This window comes from Chelmon rostratus, chromosome 12 (assembly GCF_017976325.1).
Source record: "Chelmon rostratus isolate fCheRos1 chromosome 12, fCheRos1.pri, whole genome shotgun sequence".
NCBI classification, from domain to species: Eukaryota; Metazoa; Chordata; class Actinopteri; order Chaetodontiformes; family Chaetodontidae; genus Chelmon; species Chelmon rostratus.
Genome location: NC_055669.1, coordinates 18,224,821 through 18,242,389, shown reverse-complemented (window position 1 = coordinate 18,242,389; position 17,569 = coordinate 18,224,821). Strand labels below are relative to the sequence as shown.

The 17,569-nt window shown below is 41.5% G+C and overlaps 1 protein-coding gene across 4 annotated transcripts in view; it reads right to left on the bottom strand.

Annotated features, from left to right (window-relative positions):
• The window catches only part of lpin2 (lipin 2), a 21,638-nt gene extending 4,069 nt beyond the window's left edge, over positions 1-17,569 (bottom strand). For 2 of the 4 annotated variants that reach the window (XM_041949858.1, XM_041949859.1), the window contains exons 1-18: positions 14,193-14,500; positions 10,922-11,122; positions 8,482-8,577; positions 7,441-7,805; positions 7,237-7,344; positions 7,008-7,134; positions 6,579-6,915; positions 6,377-6,476; positions 6,014-6,201; positions 5,435-5,528; positions 5,267-5,336; positions 5,060-5,152; positions 4,867-4,949; positions 4,347-4,494; positions 3,588-3,736; positions 2,456-2,542; positions 1,866-2,018; positions 178-292 (exon numbers count right to left, since the gene is read on the bottom strand). In XM_041949858.1, coding sequence (XP_041805792.1) covers positions 178-292; positions 1,866-2,018; positions 2,456-2,542; positions 3,588-3,736; positions 4,347-4,494; positions 4,867-4,949; positions 5,060-5,152; positions 5,267-5,336; positions 5,435-5,528; positions 6,014-6,201; positions 6,377-6,476; positions 6,579-6,915; positions 7,008-7,134; positions 7,237-7,344; positions 7,441-7,805; positions 8,482-8,577; positions 10,922-11,122; positions 14,193-14,306 — 2,628 coding nt within the window. In that variant the 5' untranslated portion in view covers positions 14,307-14,500. Of the gene's footprint in view, positions 1-177; positions 293-1,865; positions 2,019-2,455; positions 2,543-3,587; positions 3,737-4,346; positions 4,495-4,866; positions 4,950-5,059; positions 5,153-5,266; positions 5,337-5,434; positions 5,529-6,013; positions 6,202-6,376; positions 6,477-6,578; positions 6,916-7,007; positions 7,135-7,236; positions 7,345-7,440; positions 7,806-8,481; positions 8,578-10,921; positions 11,123-14,192; positions 14,501-17,438 lie in introns of those variants that run through there. The other 2 variants (XM_041949861.1, XM_041949860.1) reach the window with 2 other exon arrangements.

Below are 17,569 nucleotides of genomic sequence, written 5' to 3'. Positions count from 1 at the left end.
TTCAGCCCAGTCCTGATTTCATATGTTTGTGTCTGCTAATTGATAGCCAAAGTGTCATGTTGAACTCAGAATACATCATGACTGCACCGACTCCTGGAAAACGCAGCTCTCTGACATGTAAAAAGCGAGCGCTTTAATGTCTGGGAGTCTGACATCTTCAAACGCCCATTAACTCACATTAGTTCTATTCCCAAAGGCGGCGTAGAATGGCTGCTTGTTATGCTGGAACAGGTTCTTGATATCTGTAAGGCATTCAATCTTGAAGATCTCTGGCTTCTTCTCAATAACCTCCCTGAAACAAACAGACGATTTAATTAGACACACACGCATGCATGTCCTTACCATGGGTCATGTCTGAAGTAGAGTTAACTTGGCCTAAGACATGCATAATTTCTCTCAGTCTTTCTTCTAATCTCTTCAGATTTAATTATGATTTTCCTCCTATACTACAGTAGGTTTACATGAAATACACTGAGCGAGGCATCTGCAAAAAATTCAAATATCAGTTTAGCCCCAACGCGGGGATGGCAGGGATGTTTCTGTTACATGCAAATGAGATGAAGAGGGACAATAAATAATGCAAATATGTGCAACTTAAAGACATCACACAAAAATCCACATGCTGTAGGTTGCTATGGTGACACATTAAGCATGATGTACGAGGTAAAGGGTAGAGAAAAATCCTATAGCCATAATGTATGATTATGGTGAAAATAAAGCAGAGCAGCATTTGAACTAAACTAGCAACCAAAAAGAAGGTTGGTGTATGTGTGCTGACCTTTGACAAATCATGGATACAAACAGAGGAAAAACACAGGCTTTAGCCTGGTACATGCATGAAATCGACAATGGGCCTAAGTGGAATAACAACGCCTATATTTTACTGTTTGTGTGTGGTGTGCACACAGTATTCAATTAAGCCAGATGGCAGGAGATGGGCACAATAACTTAGCGATGCCAACAAGCCACTGACATTTATAGCTACACAAAGCTACAGCTGGAACAATAGTATATGTAGTTTCATAGTTGTGTAATGAACTTCACATTAACAGATGCTGACATTAACTGTTGCCAAGCTCCATAAAATACAAACTATGGATCAGTCACATCCTGCACCAAATCTTGTTTCCAAGACCAATAATTTTGGTATCATTTCTCAGCAAAATTGTGCAATGAATACAAAAATCCTTCTTTAGCGTCACTTGGAATGAGTTACTTGGATTCTTTATGATGAAAAATGTAGACAAAAGACCGTCTTCTCCTAAATATTCCATCTACAGCTCAAACTACATAGAAATCAGCAAGTTGCTATTCTCTTACATCTAACGAGCTTTCCCCCTCTCCCAGCCTTTTGTTGCTCCTGTCTCAACTTGTTTGAGATGTGTTGCTGCATCAAATTCAGAAAATATTTACAAGAATCAATGAAGTTGATGAGGTCGAACATTGAATATATTGTCTGTGTCCTGTTTTCAATTGAGTGTATGTCAAAAAGGATTAGCAAGTTATCACATTCTGTTTTATTTATGTTTCAGCATCCCAAAATCAAGGTTTTTATGGAAGCTGATGACAAGGCTAATTAACGCGGTTATTCAGTTAGAAATTCATGATCATGAGTTTTCTGTAGCCTTGACAACCTCAGCACATGCAAGGTTAATTATGATGAGTGAGGATTCGGACAGGATTTTGAGTGGAAGAAAAGGAGACAAGAACGATTATAGCTTGAAGGGAGACAAATATAGACTGAAATCAGAATGAACTGGTGAAAAGGAGGATTTCATGTACAGTTTGTGATGACCTGGGGAACAAGAAGTATTTGGCTTTTTGAGACTGAAAATGGTCGCCATTTCTAATACATTTTCCTGTACCTGTGGAAGGCAGAGAAAAGGCTGCTAGGAGACAGCATGAGAGGTCCCCGGGGTAGAATGGTGCCTCCGTCATTGACCCACTGCAGGTAACCTCTTGTCATGTCCGCCATGCCGATAGCACGTGCTGAGCAGTATAAGAATTTGTAGCCGTTCCTGCCATTGGGGAAAGCGGTGCTCATTAACAGTTGTTGCAATACAGTTGAATAGTATGACCGTCATTAGCAGCTGCTAAGCATAGCACTTTAATTAGATGGTTATACTGGATGTGCAGAAGTCATTGCAATTCAATGAACGTTTAATGAGGAAAGATTCTATATATTATTACCACTAATGGTCACTACAGTCTATTTGCTCCTATATGTATTAGATTCTCTGCATGACTAAAGCAGCAAAGCAATTTCATGGTGTTTTTAGCTTCTATAATAATTCTGTCTTGATTACAGTTAAATTTCCAGTCATCCACCTCAAAGCACCCTACACAAACACTGGAAGAAAATATCAACTCCACAGAGATGATCAAACCCAGACAGTGCTCCCCACTGACCAACCATTCATCCTTCCTCTGTGATTAATCAGTGCTGTGCACTTACTCAGCTACTGAATGGTACAGCTTGGCAATGCCCTGGTGGGTCCAGTCCTTCCCCAACTGTGGCAGGATTTGTCCAAACACATCTGACCTAAAACATTAAACAAACATTAGTGAGATAAAGACAGAGATATCCCAATCTGCCAGGGGCATCACTTCAAAACAGGCTCCAAAAATACGTAACAGATGTAGAGTAAGAGAGTCAGAGAAAACATGTGCGTCAAAGAAAATCAAGCAGATCGGTAGCACAGACCGTTCAAAGAAGGTCACATGAAGCACCATAACTATTTTTCATCATAAAAAGGGAACATTATGGACTGTTCTCCACTAATGAGGATTACTGTCCCCACAGGGGAGGCACTGTCTCAACTTCAAACTTATGGCAGTGTGTAAAGGCTGAAATGTAAATGGGCTCATTATAGTCCCTGTGCTCTTTACCCTGTTACTCAAAGAAAGCCACATGTCACAGGTTGGCCTGAAGGGTCACAGAGATAATAAGCTGGACCTGTTTCATGTTGACCACCTATGAACCTAAAAGTGGGCGTCTGGAAGGCAGCAGACATTAGATTTGTGCCAAAAGAGATTGAGCTAGATTTAAGCTAATTAAAAGAACTTACCATAAATAAAACTGGACTATTTGCTATCTGATATTTGACAAGGAAATGAAGTTGCTAAGAAAACTGCACAAGATGTTTAAGGCAGGAGATAAATGTCCTTAAAACTCATTTATCATCGCTCTTTCTTTCATTCATTTAACCCACTGGCCACCTTCTGCGGTGATCACATTGGTCATCAAATGAGGGCCTTATTTTAAAGCATGAGGACAATCTATAGATATGAGGGACTTAATAAAAATATCGTACTTCTGTAGATGCTGTCTTGCTGACGCACAAATTACTTACTTTCTTAAAAACAACAATGAGACATACACTGTACATTACAAAAAGAACAGAACTTAAAGACATTTTTCCCTACTTTCGCTAAAAGCTAGTTTACTACAAATTCTAGTTCAGCATTAATGTGTACATTCACGTGCTATGCAGTAACATAAAAGGAGAATAATAACACACAGCAGTTCAGCATCCTGACTCTGTTGAGCAGGGTAATGAAACTTCTGGTGCGAGACTTGGACGTACTTGGTAATGGTGCCATCAATGTCAGAGATAATGACTTTGTCATCCCAGTTCCACAGGTAGATGGTGCCCTCACAGCGGCATGTGCCCTGGTATTGGGTGGTGATGCTGAACGTCACATCATTAGGTCCCTCCTTCAGTTTCAGACTGGCCTGGCAATACATGAGGAAAACAGTGAAGGCATCTGGAGGCGCAAGCTCTTTCATTCACTAACATGTGGTCCTACAGTGTCGCCTTTACTCTCCAGTACGATTTGTTTTGCCACATTCTGATGAACATGTGCAGGTCTACAGAGCCCCCTACAGGCTTGAAGTGGAGTAAACACTTTGAAGTTTAAAACAGGCCAGCAGAGGGAGCTCTAAACTACAAAAAAACCTTTTAAGTATAAATCTCATCTCCAAGTACTCTACTCTGTTCGTAATCTGATCAATCATTTATTCTGAAATCCAGCCAGATTTTTATATGAAAGTGAAACTATGAATTCTGAATATATGAATGTATGAAGTTGAAAACAACTTCATAATTCTATAAAGGTGATTGGGTAGTAGAATACTATTTTTTGTCATTTCTGCTTTATTATTATGATGGTGACAGAGAGAGAGAGAGTGACAGAGAGACAGAGGGAATGACATGCAGCAAAGGGTCTGGGCTGGAATCACATCAGGGCTGCTGTGAGCTACCGGGATGCCCAGACTACTATACTTTCAAAGAAGTAGACTGGATGACTTTGAGGAAGGAAAACTTGCGTAAGAATGCACTTACTATCTGATCAGAGGAGAGGCGTAGTGACTTCCTGTAAGTGTGTGGGCTGGGGTGGTGCTGGCCATCTACTGGCTGCAGTCTCTCCTGACAGGATGCAGCGCTCACCTCCTTGGCCTCTTCATCACTGGATGAGTCTCCTGCTTTTGGCCTGCAGGGAAACAAAAACACTTTTTGTTATCAAAAATCCACTGAGAGGAATAGTCAGTCAGGTTGTACATGTTTTGGGACTTTGCTATTTTTCTGTTCCTAGCTAATTATTTTGTGCAACTTCTAAACTGTTCAAGACCTGAATTAACTACATTAACTCTACATTACTTCACATACTCAGCCATTGATGATCCACCCTCTAACCTTTGTTTTTTAGACTTCATTCTCTCACAGTATAATGTGATTTTGCCAAGTTGTCATAAAACAACACATTTATGAAGCTGTGGATAATTTTATGTCAGGTCAGCTCAACATGTCACTGACCTCACTTGACTTGTGTCGTGAGTATCAATAAACCCTTGGTACCACTTACGGCAAGGACAGTTTCTCCTGAGATACGGAGGGTCCTTCCTCCTCCAGATGAGAGTCTTCCTTAGTTTCAAGCTTGGTCTCCGACTGCAAGAATACAGGGAATAAATATCACAACATATAAAGTAGATACAAAACAGACTGCACATATGGATGTGAGTCCAATTAAAAAATTTTAATGCTTATAACGTGCACACCTGTTTGATTGTACTATCCGCCCTTTTTCGCCAGAACCACCAGCGGCCTGACTTCTTTGGCATTTTTTCCTTCATCCAGGCCTCTTCTGTAGCCTAGGAACAACAAGAAGACAGAGACAGTTAATGAGCTAAAAATGCAATTTACAATGATCCAAAACTGAACTGCTACTAAAAATATAGAGAACAGATAACTAAGGCCACAGTTACCTTTGGCAAATTCTTCTGAAATGCTTGTAGACTTAGAATCAAGGGTGCAGCCAGTGTCCAATTATAATATCTGAGAAGACAGAGATTCGTTATGAGACAATACTGACTACAAACTTAAAATATATCTCTTTCGTACGTTTCACATGTGAAATAAAAATGATTACATACCTATTTCCTATCTTTACTACTAGGTTGGGGTTATCTATAATTGCTGGGTTTTCAGCAAATTCATGATAGGTGATGATATGCTCCATGAACCTTTCTGCAAACACAGAAGGAAGAGGAACATTAATTAAAGACAGCAGATGAAAAGGTCAGTGGTGGTGAGCCACAATGTCTTACTTAAAGCCACACAGAAAGGTCAGGAAACTTTTTCTTCAATCAGCCACATCAGCCAAGGGCTTCAGAGAAAACACTTCCAGAAGCATGTACATTTATATCTACATATATATTTATTGACCCAGGTGTACAGTAAAGATAAAGACAGTGGTTGAGACAGAAGAGAGAAAGCACTGTTGGGATTAAACCCCATTAAGGAAGACCTGTGTGGGTGAAAGCACTGTTACCATTAAACATACCACACCCACAGTGGCTGGACGTCTTCTAATGTGGCGAATACGGTAGGGAAACTGTATAGTTACACAACGAATATGCACGTCTCTACTGGTTGAGGTTAACTTTCTATCCTGCATGAAAGTACTAAGTGCACTTTCTGCTCCATTTTTTATGAATGCCGTTCTGGTGTACCTTTGGATATTTCAGCGTTTTCTGTGAGGCCTCCACACAGAGAAAGAGTTACGTCAGGGAGGTCACTCGCTGAGTCAGACAGACACTCTGTCCCGCTGTCAGCTGCTGCGCTGCCCACAGACTGTGGAGACTGTGAACCAGAGCGCATCTCTGAGTCCATCCAGTGCTTCGTCGCTGCCTCAGACTCACTGGAGCAACAAAGGAGAAGACATCATGTTACTAGTCTTTAAGGCTTAGAGTGTTATTTTAGAGGAAGGATATTATTGCTACGTTTGGTTTTAAAATAGAGCACATTTATCTTTCCATTTTCAATAAAAATAGGTCAAGCAGTAACATAATTAGGTGCCGCTTTCATTATCTAACCTCTTAGGAAAATATCGTGCAGCAACATCAGGTTCAAGTACATTCAGGTCGTCTAGGTAGATATCCTCAGGACCCTGATGCTGGCTCCTCTTTGGGACACCTTCATTCAAAAACAGAATTATTGAGCAGTTAATGTACAATCATAACTAGTGCTGATCAGGAGATGGCTGAAAAAGTGGCAACTGATAACGACCAAACGCACCTTTCTTCTTAGAGGGTGAGTCGCTCTGCTGGCTGTTGGAAGGGGTGGAGGTTGCCACATTGGACGGCAGGACATCCAGGGGCTCGGTGGGGGTTACAGGACTTATGGAGGTTACGGTGCTGACAGAGGCGAGAGGATTCACAGGTGTTACAGTGGTGATTGGGGTGCGTGGCTCGGGCTTGACAATGGTACACACTGAGGAGGAGGCCCCGTCTTCCTTTTCAATATCAATCTCATTCTCCATGGCCTCAGAGCTTAGGATGACGCGGAAGTGGGTGCTCTCTGATGGGGTGATGGTCACTGTTTTTAGTGGCTCTGGCTTCTCTTTTTTGGTGACCTGGATATTGGATATCGGGGAGGAAAAATTTACTAAGGTGGGAATATACTAAAAACGATGCACTTCAGAATGTTAGCGGGAGAAGTGCTTACCCTGGTTGTTTCCGGAAACTCTCCCCAGGTCCACTGCATGTGGGACTCGGCTCTGAGCATACTCTCTGAGGGCCGGACCACCAGTTCAGAATCACTCTTTGGGGAAAAGGCCTGAGACAAACCATGACTAAAGGGAAGGATAAACAAATTCAAACAATCACCAAGATAGTCTATATACTTGTCTCCGCTACACCCTCGCAATTGGTCATATGTTCATCTCAATACATACCTGTCGTCTGCTGGCCAGTCCCCGTCAGACAGCGGATAACCATCAAGGTTGTGCCTGGCTGCCGGTAATTTGGGGTCAATATCTCTCATTGTGGTCACTGAGGGTGACCTAAATCCATGGTGAACAGATGCATTAATCAGATAAATCAAGCCATTTCTATTTAAACTGGTCATATAAAGCAGCGAGCACTGACCCTGAACCTACCTTGAGACAAGTGCTGCAGCTTCCTCGTCAGAGCTCAGGTCCATCTCAAAGATCTCTTCATTTTGCCCAGCGCTGGACATAGCAGCAGTCATAGCAGCAGGTGCGTTAGCAGCAATAGCATTACCAGCAGTGACCGACATGGGCGGTGTCAGCTCCTCTCTTCGGGGGTCTCCTTTGTGCTTCTTCCTCCGCCTCTTCTTCTTTTTTGTGGCCACCGTGATCGGAGTGGGAGGCTCGGGTGGGTCCTCTGGGTCAGCCGGGTCATCCTCCAGATCTTTTGCTGCCCTGTGCTCAACCTCCGAGATCCAGAACAGGTGACTCTCAGTGGGGATTGGGGAGGTGGCCAGGTGGGCAGGGACAATCTGCTGAAGGATCAAGTGAGAACGTGCTTGAGGCTTAAGATATGTTTAAACAAGTGCAAAACAAAGCAGCATCAATGATCCCTGGTGAAGCCGATGACTCAAGTCCAGCAGAACAGGGTTTTTGTAACTGCTGAGCTGTTATAATGACGGCTTGAGCAATAGGTCACTCGTAGAATGTAACAACTGCATAGGAGTAATTCCCTCAAGCAAACATTACCCTACACTTGTACTTCATGATTGCGTGAAGTTGATGTTGGGTGAAGGCGTCGTGAGAAAGTGTCTTTCTGCTGTTGAGAGTACAAAAACTATTGAATTTAGTATGACCATCCTTGTGAGTATGGGATTTTCTTAAAATAAATTCTTCATCTTCAAATTTCATTGAATAACAAACATTATCAAAGGATGATGAGATTGGCTGCTATACTGAAACACAAAACAATGTCATTGTAAAAAAGATTTGAAGTTTCTGCTTCTCAAGCAACACAAAGTCGAAACCTGGAAAGATGCTGCTGTTGTTGTATGACAGAAAATTAATTTGCAGGCCATTCAATGGATCATTCAATTTTAGTCGCTATGCATTACAAAAAAGAAAAAACAAATAAAAAGGTTGGGTTATTAATCTACAACATTTTTCTAAATGGTGGGCTTCATTGATCCGTGCAGTGAATTGGGTGCTTACATTCTGCAGCTCAGCTTCCTGGACAAAAAAGGCCTCTCCATTGTCACCAAGCTTCATGTGCAGGTCTACTGGCTCTCCATTCACTTCAATGTCGATCTGGAAGAATATGGCAAGAGATATAAGCAAAGCAATGGTACAAAAGTACTTTCATTAGGAAATCATAAAGAGGACACATTAGGGGTCTAATCAGCATGTATGTATGTATGTCTGTATGTATCTATCTACCCATCTATGTAAATCTGATTATGCCTTTTTAATTGATTTAAAATCACTTTGGACCTGGTTTTATTATACTTCCAACAAATTGTCAGGTTACAGAGAAAGCCTGCAGCTACTTACAGGCCCATCTCTCTCCCTGGGCTTTACAAAACCTAATAAGTGTATGGGTCCTCTGGGCTTGCATTCGATGAAGCCTGCCAATAGAACAGTGCCATTCGTGTTTGCCAGACAAACCCCAAGTGGCCCTGAGGCCATTCAAAAACTTGACACCACAAAAGCAAAAACCAGGTCACGTCTGGCAGAGTCTAAAGAGGAGGCAGACTTTGACTCACAAGTGCTCTGCTCAGCCTGACAACCTGAAACCAAATCATCAATATTAATTCTCAAGCAACGCCACGAACATCACTGTATCTTTTTTTTTCTTAACTTTTGTGATCTGTCATGTAATATCTTTCCTTTGGCTGATGTCCTTTACTGCCAGTGTGGTTTCTCAGCAGCCTCAAGATTTAATTTCACCCCCTCTGGGTTGCTGAGGGGAATTTATGTGTGGTGAGTGATGGCTGGGAATTTCAATGCCCAATTAATAATGAGCCAGAATAAATGAGGGTCCTCTTCAACCTTTCACAGTCAGTGACAGGTCGCTTGAGTGGCTGAGCTGTGGATTTGCCAACGCCATGCTGGATTACTGGAAACGCTAGAGGCAACGACTGCCTGCGCATGTCCAAAATTAAGGCGTAATATTGGATTGTTTCTCTCTGAGAGTGAAAGCCAATATGACTTATGGGTCTCATGTTTAGTTGTCACCGGAAAAGGGAAGAAAAGAGGAACTATTTATGCATAGCTTGTCTTAGTTGCTATCCAAAATGTTTTTAGAATCAAACAGTACTTTAAAAACATTTCTGGTTGCCAGCTGAAGTGACTAGTGTATGGGGACAAACACACCATCCACAGCCAAAATTTAATTAGGATTTGGCTCACAACGCCCGTTTCATTCCCACTCTGAATTTTTAAAAATATCTGCATGTCAGGAACAAATATCCCATAATTTTTCGGTCCAGTAACTTTGAAAAAAATTATATTTAGCAGCAGCCCTCGAGGATCTGATAAGTGAACTCAGGGACACATGCATAACTGTTTGTTACACAACAGCCCTTGTTGTTGAGGCCTTCTTCTTCACGTTTCCTCCCCCTCCCACACATTCAAGTTGTGGAGCTGTTGCCATAGGAACCACTCATTCAGTCCTCCGTCCAAACCCATCAGCATTCTGGGTAGGTGGTGAGACAGTGTCAATCCCCACAAATCATCACCCATTCTGCTCTACAAGCAAGCACATAAGCTCTCGTCAAGTTAGAGCATATCATTGCTACTAAGAATAGAATGGATGAGTTCACTGTTGGTAGTCATGTGGTGGGAAAACAAATTTGATTATAAAAACTATTTCATTTCAGCCATTACTAATTACTTACTGAATACACAAGGGAATATCCTGAATCTTTATATAAGCTGATAAACTCAAGTGACTGCCATTTCAAACAAGGGAAAGGTTGTGTGATCTGATGCTGAAGCTGGTTTCTACACCAGTCCTTCAAGTAGACCTGCTATTTTTAAAACCCATGACATTAAACTGCATTTACTTACTGCAACATCAAAACTACTACAGAAACAACTTAACTTACTCTCCCACCCATCAATCAGGTGAATGTAAAGGATGTAAAAATGCCATTTTCTCAAGACAGAAGTGAGTGCAGTACAGTGATTAACTGTGACTTGAAATCACACAGACAACCCATGGCACAGAACATTGTTTTCTACAACTTATGCATTTGAAAGATATCAAAACCTCTGTAAACATAATTAAATGGTTTTTAGTTAACATGATGGTTAACTGCTCAGGTTCACACTGGATGAAGCTATGATGGGAAAAATGTTAGGTCACCAAACTCAACATATCAATATGACTGATCAGTCAGTTTAGTACAATATCACACCAGAAGAAAAATGGCAGCATCACTTTCACTCTCACTCACTCTTTGTCAGACACTTATGTCGATAAAGCCTACATTGAAAACTGGTCTATTCAGGCAAATAACTGAAAACAATGAGTTTGGACACAGCATCAGGCAATACTAGCAACAACGCCCGTACATACAAATGTTTAAATTGTCTTGATGACTGATTATACACGCATGCACGCACGCACACGCACACACCTTTTACTTACCACTTTCTCTTTAGAGCGCAGTACACCCAGCTTGCCGAAGCGCACGTGGAATGGTGAGCACTGGTAAGTGCCATCTCTCTGGCGGACAACCACAACATCGATGCAGCCCGACAGCGTGGCCTGATTAATGCCCTTATACAGTTCTTTGACGGTTACCAGCACCTGACCTGCCAGCTGGCCCACGTAGTTCATGGTGTCCGCCTAGAGGGGGGGAGAGAACAAAATATCAGCTGAGTCAAGGGAAAGACAGGATGAGGGTGTACTGTTCAGCAAGAGTCCAGAAGGGGAGCTGGTTTTGGCCTGCACAAGGCGTGGAAACAGTTTTCCTCTTAATTTCCCTGAATACTCTCAGTCTATCCACTGTTGTGTCTTCTTTAAGTATCTTCTTCTCATTTGTCTTTCATCTCTAAGCTCCCTCTCTGCATGCCTGCCTGCACTGTGGTGTCTGTTATCTCCTGACCTGCATACAGACTGCCAGAGTGCCACTGTTACCCAGTCACTGGCCGCTGTCCCACATGAGCAACATCAGAGAAGGGGGGGGGCTGACGGCTGGACTGAAACAATAAGTAGAGACAACCTCACACAGAGTTCCCACTGCCCTGCTGCCATGGAGGCAGCTGACTTCCTGTTTACATTCATATCTCCTTGCATATATAAGTATATCAAATACAATACCGGAGGCCATTGTGCTGTGGCTATAATTATATTGGATTAACTGTTTAACACAGTTTTTCAAAGTATTTTTCATCACTTGGGAGAAGCAGCTTGTAAGACTGTAAATTATTTTACAAGAAATCTGTTGGAGTGACAAAATAAGAGAGAAATTTACACACAGGCCTGGGCTAATCGTATATAATCACCCAAACTCTCCATCCTTCCTGTGGCCTCTTTACTGAACTGGATAATTTGCAGCCGTTTGTGCACTGTGACACAGAGCGCATATAACTATTAACTTAGCAAACATGATTTTGCTTTGCTCAGGGTCCGGTTCAGTGGGGCTTGTAAACACATTCCCCTGCTGACTTCATTGGGTTTATGTAAACTGAAATGCTTCTATCTCACACTGACCTTTTGTTCAGATTCTAGCCATTAGAGCAGGGGGGGTAGTGGGGGGGTTAGAGAATAGGGGCACTTGTGCAAGGGTGGCATCATGGAATATGACAAACTGGCATGATATGTTTACCAGAGAGTAAGCTAGTGGATAAAATATGAATCTATGCAAGCTACTCACCACAACTGTCACACTTCTAACCACACACAGACAGACGACCACCATCCAAGAAATCAAAAAGCCATCAATGTTAATTGACTTTTCAGAGGGTTGTAGAGAGGTTTACATGACTTGATGTGAGGCCTTCTGTCAACAACAGGAAGCTCTCAATTCTTTCTGAGAACGTCACCCCAAATTTGTACACAAGAAGGATGGAAAAAATAAGTTATTCTCACGTTAAGGCCTTTTGTTGACATTGACTAAAATGGCAGTCTTCTGGAGGATGGCATGCAACTACAATCTGAATGAAAATAACTAGGAGATTAAGATTTAAATTAAAATTAAAAATTGTAATGTATTATCCTAAAATCCAATTTTATAGCACTTTTCGTTCAAGAAATGCAGCTAAAATTGCTTTACGACAAAGAAATTACAAGCACAAAGTGTGTCACATAAAGGAAGGACAGAGAACAAACATAAAAACAGGAATAGAAACTAAGATGGAGACTAACCTCACTTGATAATAAGATAAAATACGAACGAAAATAAGGGCTTGAAGTAAGGGCATGAATCAGTTTTTCAGCATCTATTTAATGACTAACGGTCATACTTTAACTTACTTTGTAAGGTAGACAATGAAGGGAGCTGACCAGTTGGAAGTTTTGTGCTCGTTCAACTTCAGGAAATGATTGCTCATCCATTTATTTATTGCCAAAAGGCAGTTAGTAATGGAGTCTATACCTGCTGCATCATTTGGTTCATTAGAGCTGTACAGCTGTGTGTCACAGGCATTACTTTGGAAACATAGATTTTCTCTCTAATGATGTCACCCAGTGGCAGCATGTATCGTGACAATCATAAACAATGAATACACAAACGAATCATCAAAATGCAGTAAAACCACACCTTCATGATTAATAGGTCATCATTTATCCGGAAATATGAGTCAAATCACTAAAATGAAGGCAGTTTGATATTACCATTTCATTTGGCATTTACATTCGAGTTAGTGAAAATTTAAAAAGATTTGTTTTAATAGACAGCAAGGTTAAACCAGATCCATATTTTCTCAAAACATTGGTCAAAACATTTTCTGCCAGAACCATCAAAGACTGTCGACAGACGAATACGTGTTTTAGGTGTTTAATGCAGTGAGGACTGGTACACGCAAGTGACTCAATAAGAATCAACCAAGGGGACGAAAAATAGATGCAGTAGATGAATTTATTCATTGCAGAGGGCCCACTGAACTCAAGCATGGTCTGGAGCATATAAAAGCAACACACTTTGGCTGCAAAGTAATTTCATTCTCCATGCAAGCAAATAACAGATGACATAAATTCGGAGCATTATGTAATTAACTTTCACTCTCATTTTGAATCCATAGAAAGTCAGGTTTTAAAAGTGCAAAGCTACAGTCCCCTGTACTGACACAGTGCTCACACCATGTGCAGATTTACATAGAGTAGGCTCCAAACATATAGAAAGTTTATTATATAAAAGGGAATATTTTACATTAGAAAAAACACTACCCTGGTATTTACACAGGGGCAGTCTGGAGGGGCACCAGTATTTAGTTATCTAAAACACAGTAACATGTGACAAACTTGCTTTACCTGCAGCTACCCATTGTGTTCTTTCAGTGTCAACTCAGAAGTAAAGGTACACACAACAAGTAGCTATAATGCCAGAACCCAAACTACAAATGAATTAGGACTGACTCAGTATTTTGGATTAGAAATGAGTAGCACATTAGACAGGTGATACCGCTTCATGACTCAGCCTGAATATTTCTGATCATCTCAAAAACAAACACTACATCAGTGTTCCACCCTCTTCTAACCACCACAGTCTAACTTATCCCTAGAAAACACATGTCTTGACAAAAGCTCTAAACTGACATGATCCATCTGATTCACTCTGGTCAGGTATTAAGCCACCAGGCTTTTCTACAATAGAAAGCCAATAACCAAACAATATGAGATGACTAACAGTGTGGCAGTCCCTCCAGCATCAGCCACAAGCTCTAACAGACTAAGAGACCTGTCAGCGCTGACTCACCAGGGACCAAGACGACCTCAGAGACGAGGACTCATCCTGTTCACTGCTGTCTGTGTTGTCCTCTGTGGTGCTTTCCAGGGGCTTACTGTCCCCCCAGGATCTCTGTCTCTTCATCACTGTTAGTGCTGCCTCAGCTCTTACTTTCTCCACCTCAGGAAACTCCACTGGGACTTTTTGTTTCCTCCCTCAGATTATGGTGATCATGCCTCCCTGCCATCCTGGATCTAATCTCAAATACACCCCACATGATCACCTTGGAACAACCCTCCCAGGAGTAAATACTAGTACACCTCTACCTGATGCCAGTGGCGATTGTGTAACACTATCATAAACTTTGTCATCCCTCTTCTGGGACTATGCTTTGCAGGATGTGCACATGTGCCCACCCAGTCAGCTGACAGGACACAAAGGATTCAGCCAATGGGGTGGTCTCTTTAAGGTGGCAGTATGTGACTGATAAGGGACAGCTAGTTCCTCTGAACGGCCAAGCAATGTTTCTTCCCTGATAAGAGTACACGCTCAGGGGGGAAAAAAAAGCAGCATGACGTTCTTGTACAGCTAGTCACATGTACAGTGCTGCTTGTTATTGTGCTAGTGATCAAAACAGGGGGATTGATGACACTGATTGGTTGCAGGTGTCAACCAATGGGAAATTCAGTACATTGGACTTCAACATGTTAATCTTTTGTTGCTCATTATCCTTCAAGTTGATATGTGACCACAAAAGAAACAGGTGAAAGTGCAGTTAACATAGTAATATAGATAATATAGATATTAAATATCAATACAGCTTGCTAAGATTAGCCCAAGTGCTAATTTTAATCATATCTTCCTTCTGCACAGATGGAACGGGTACACTCATGACACTGTAGTCCAAGCTATGATGCATTCAAACACGTTTTTGCCATCAGGAGGTTCTCGCTGGTCCGACTTCCAGCAATCTCCTGCCGGGTTTAGCTCCTAAGTGAATGCCTGAGATAAACATAATACATGAGGTTCTTCCAAAAAGGCCTCATTCCTACTGTCCCATCTGCTAAGCCTTTTGTAAACACAATCAAACAAAACACAGAGGCCCACTGAGTGCAAGGCTGTTGGTTCATCCCCCCCTGTGCTGGGATCTGTTCTGTGTTTGAATTTTTGACAAGAGTCATGCATAAATAGATTAATACTTTCCTTTCAGACAGGAAAATCTGAGTAAAAAAAAGGATATTACTTGTAGTGTGTACTGAGTCACAAACAACCCAGCAGTCACTGGATATGCTACGCCAGAATAAATGTAGAGAGCCCTTGCCTTATTCTAAACATAGTATACTTGTACCATTAAGAATTACAAGACCAGGTGTTTGAGTGTTATGGTTGCAGTTACTCTCACTACGTAATCATCTGAAATGATCCAGTGCACGTTTGTTTTGACGTAGTGACAAAAGAATCAGTCCTGTGACTGAGCTGGCCAGCCAGACCACATAAGGCTTATGTTACGCTCTTTCAAGTATTAGGTTGCACCACACTGAACCGAAATGAGCCTACTTATTATGTGTGTAACATAAACCATGGCAACCACAAACCCCGGACAGACAACGCTGGCTTCCATTTTTACACATTTGGCAGCACAAGAAAAACACAGCTTTTTAATGGGAATGTTGAATTCAAATCAGCAATCAAATTCTGTATTTTTAGGTCTTATGCTCAGATTTTTGGCTGCCGTGAATTTGGTGATGCATATAGCATAAATAGTCAAAGACAAACACGGATTCAACCATGCAGGAGTGAGGCTACACCCTGTGACAAAGAAGAAGCAAAAAGCACTTTTTCTTGTAATCATTTTGATTATTTAACCAATCTTCCTCAGCTGCAGCAAGTGTAGAGGACAAAAGTCTGAACAAATGCATTTCATGTTGGGTAAACTACCATCTTCTTCTTTGAGATTAAAAATCAGATGCACTGTGGAAAAGTAAGTCAAAACCAAAACAAAGACCAAGTCAGTTAGCTTTCAACAATATGCACTCATATAGTGCATTACAACAGCCCTCCAATAAACCTATTTAAAAGGTGTATTCATTCAAATTCGTGGCAGGAGGCTGTTACACTGTTATATGTTATACTGGTAAGTGTTTCTAATATTTAGTCTGCATAACACAATATGATGTAACAGCTTCACTAACTACAGCCTCTGAAACTAACAATAACCTCAATTCAATGCCACTTTAACACATAGAAAGAGGATTAAATGCTTGGTTGTTGTACTAAACGTGAGTGAAGCTAGTAAACCCCAATAAACTAGAAACAGAGCACAAACGAGTTAATATGTACTCATCAATGAGATGTCATAACAGCTGATAGTAAGTATCTGCAGGGTTACCTAATCGAATACTTAAGGGTAGTGAGAGACTGAAGAGTGTCAATGATTAAGTGACTGTAACACTGTGGGACTATCTCACATTTCACATTTACATAAAATGCTTGAGAAAAGTTATCTTAACCTACTTGAAAACTACTGAGGTTGTCGGTAATGGAGTTTACAAGTACCACCCACAGGCAGGTGGGTAGTTTGATGAGGTGGCAACACTTAACGTTACAAGCCAGGGAAGACGTTGATAACAGTTCAGTACAAAACGTGAATTGACACCACGCACGAGCTAGCTGCACGTTACACAATTCTTTGGTGCTAAAAATGCTAATTTCAAAGACTAAAGCTGAAATGTCAACAGTAACTTGCACGAGCGCTTTACATGACGTGAAATGAACGTTACTGCGGAAATATAAACAGAAACCAAAAACGACATTTTAAACTACGTTTACTTACTGAAAAGTCTGTCGTTAGCAGAGACTCAAGACGTAAACAGTCGAGCAGAAAATGCCAAGCAGAGAGGAAAATAAATGAATGGAGACGGCGCTCGGCTAGTCGTTTGCCCGTCTGTTACGTTACCGTTCAGACACGGCTAGCTTCAATGTTATCGTAAGGATCCGTTAGCTAATAGCAAACGGTGAAACGGTAACAGGCAAGAGTCACTGCTAACGCTAGGTCGCCGGTTTCAATGAAAAGTGGTTTTGTTCATTTGTTCCGTGATGAATGAATTCCCAGCCCTGTAGCTATGTATGACTCAAATGAATCCATCGTAGCCAAAATATGCTAGCCCGCTTACAGGCTAGCTAACATTAGTTAGCTGACGGTACAATCAGAAATATGCATTATCACAGGCAGCGGCTATCAAATGGGTTGAAACCACCTAATCGCTAACTGTTTACCTTTCGGTTACTTCAGCGGGATGCTGCCGATGAAGGACGTTATGGTGTCTTCAGCAAGTTCCCATATCTTTGCCCGTGAAACTCCTCAAAAGCCTCCTGACGTGTCCGTGCCTGGACCACCGTGACTGACT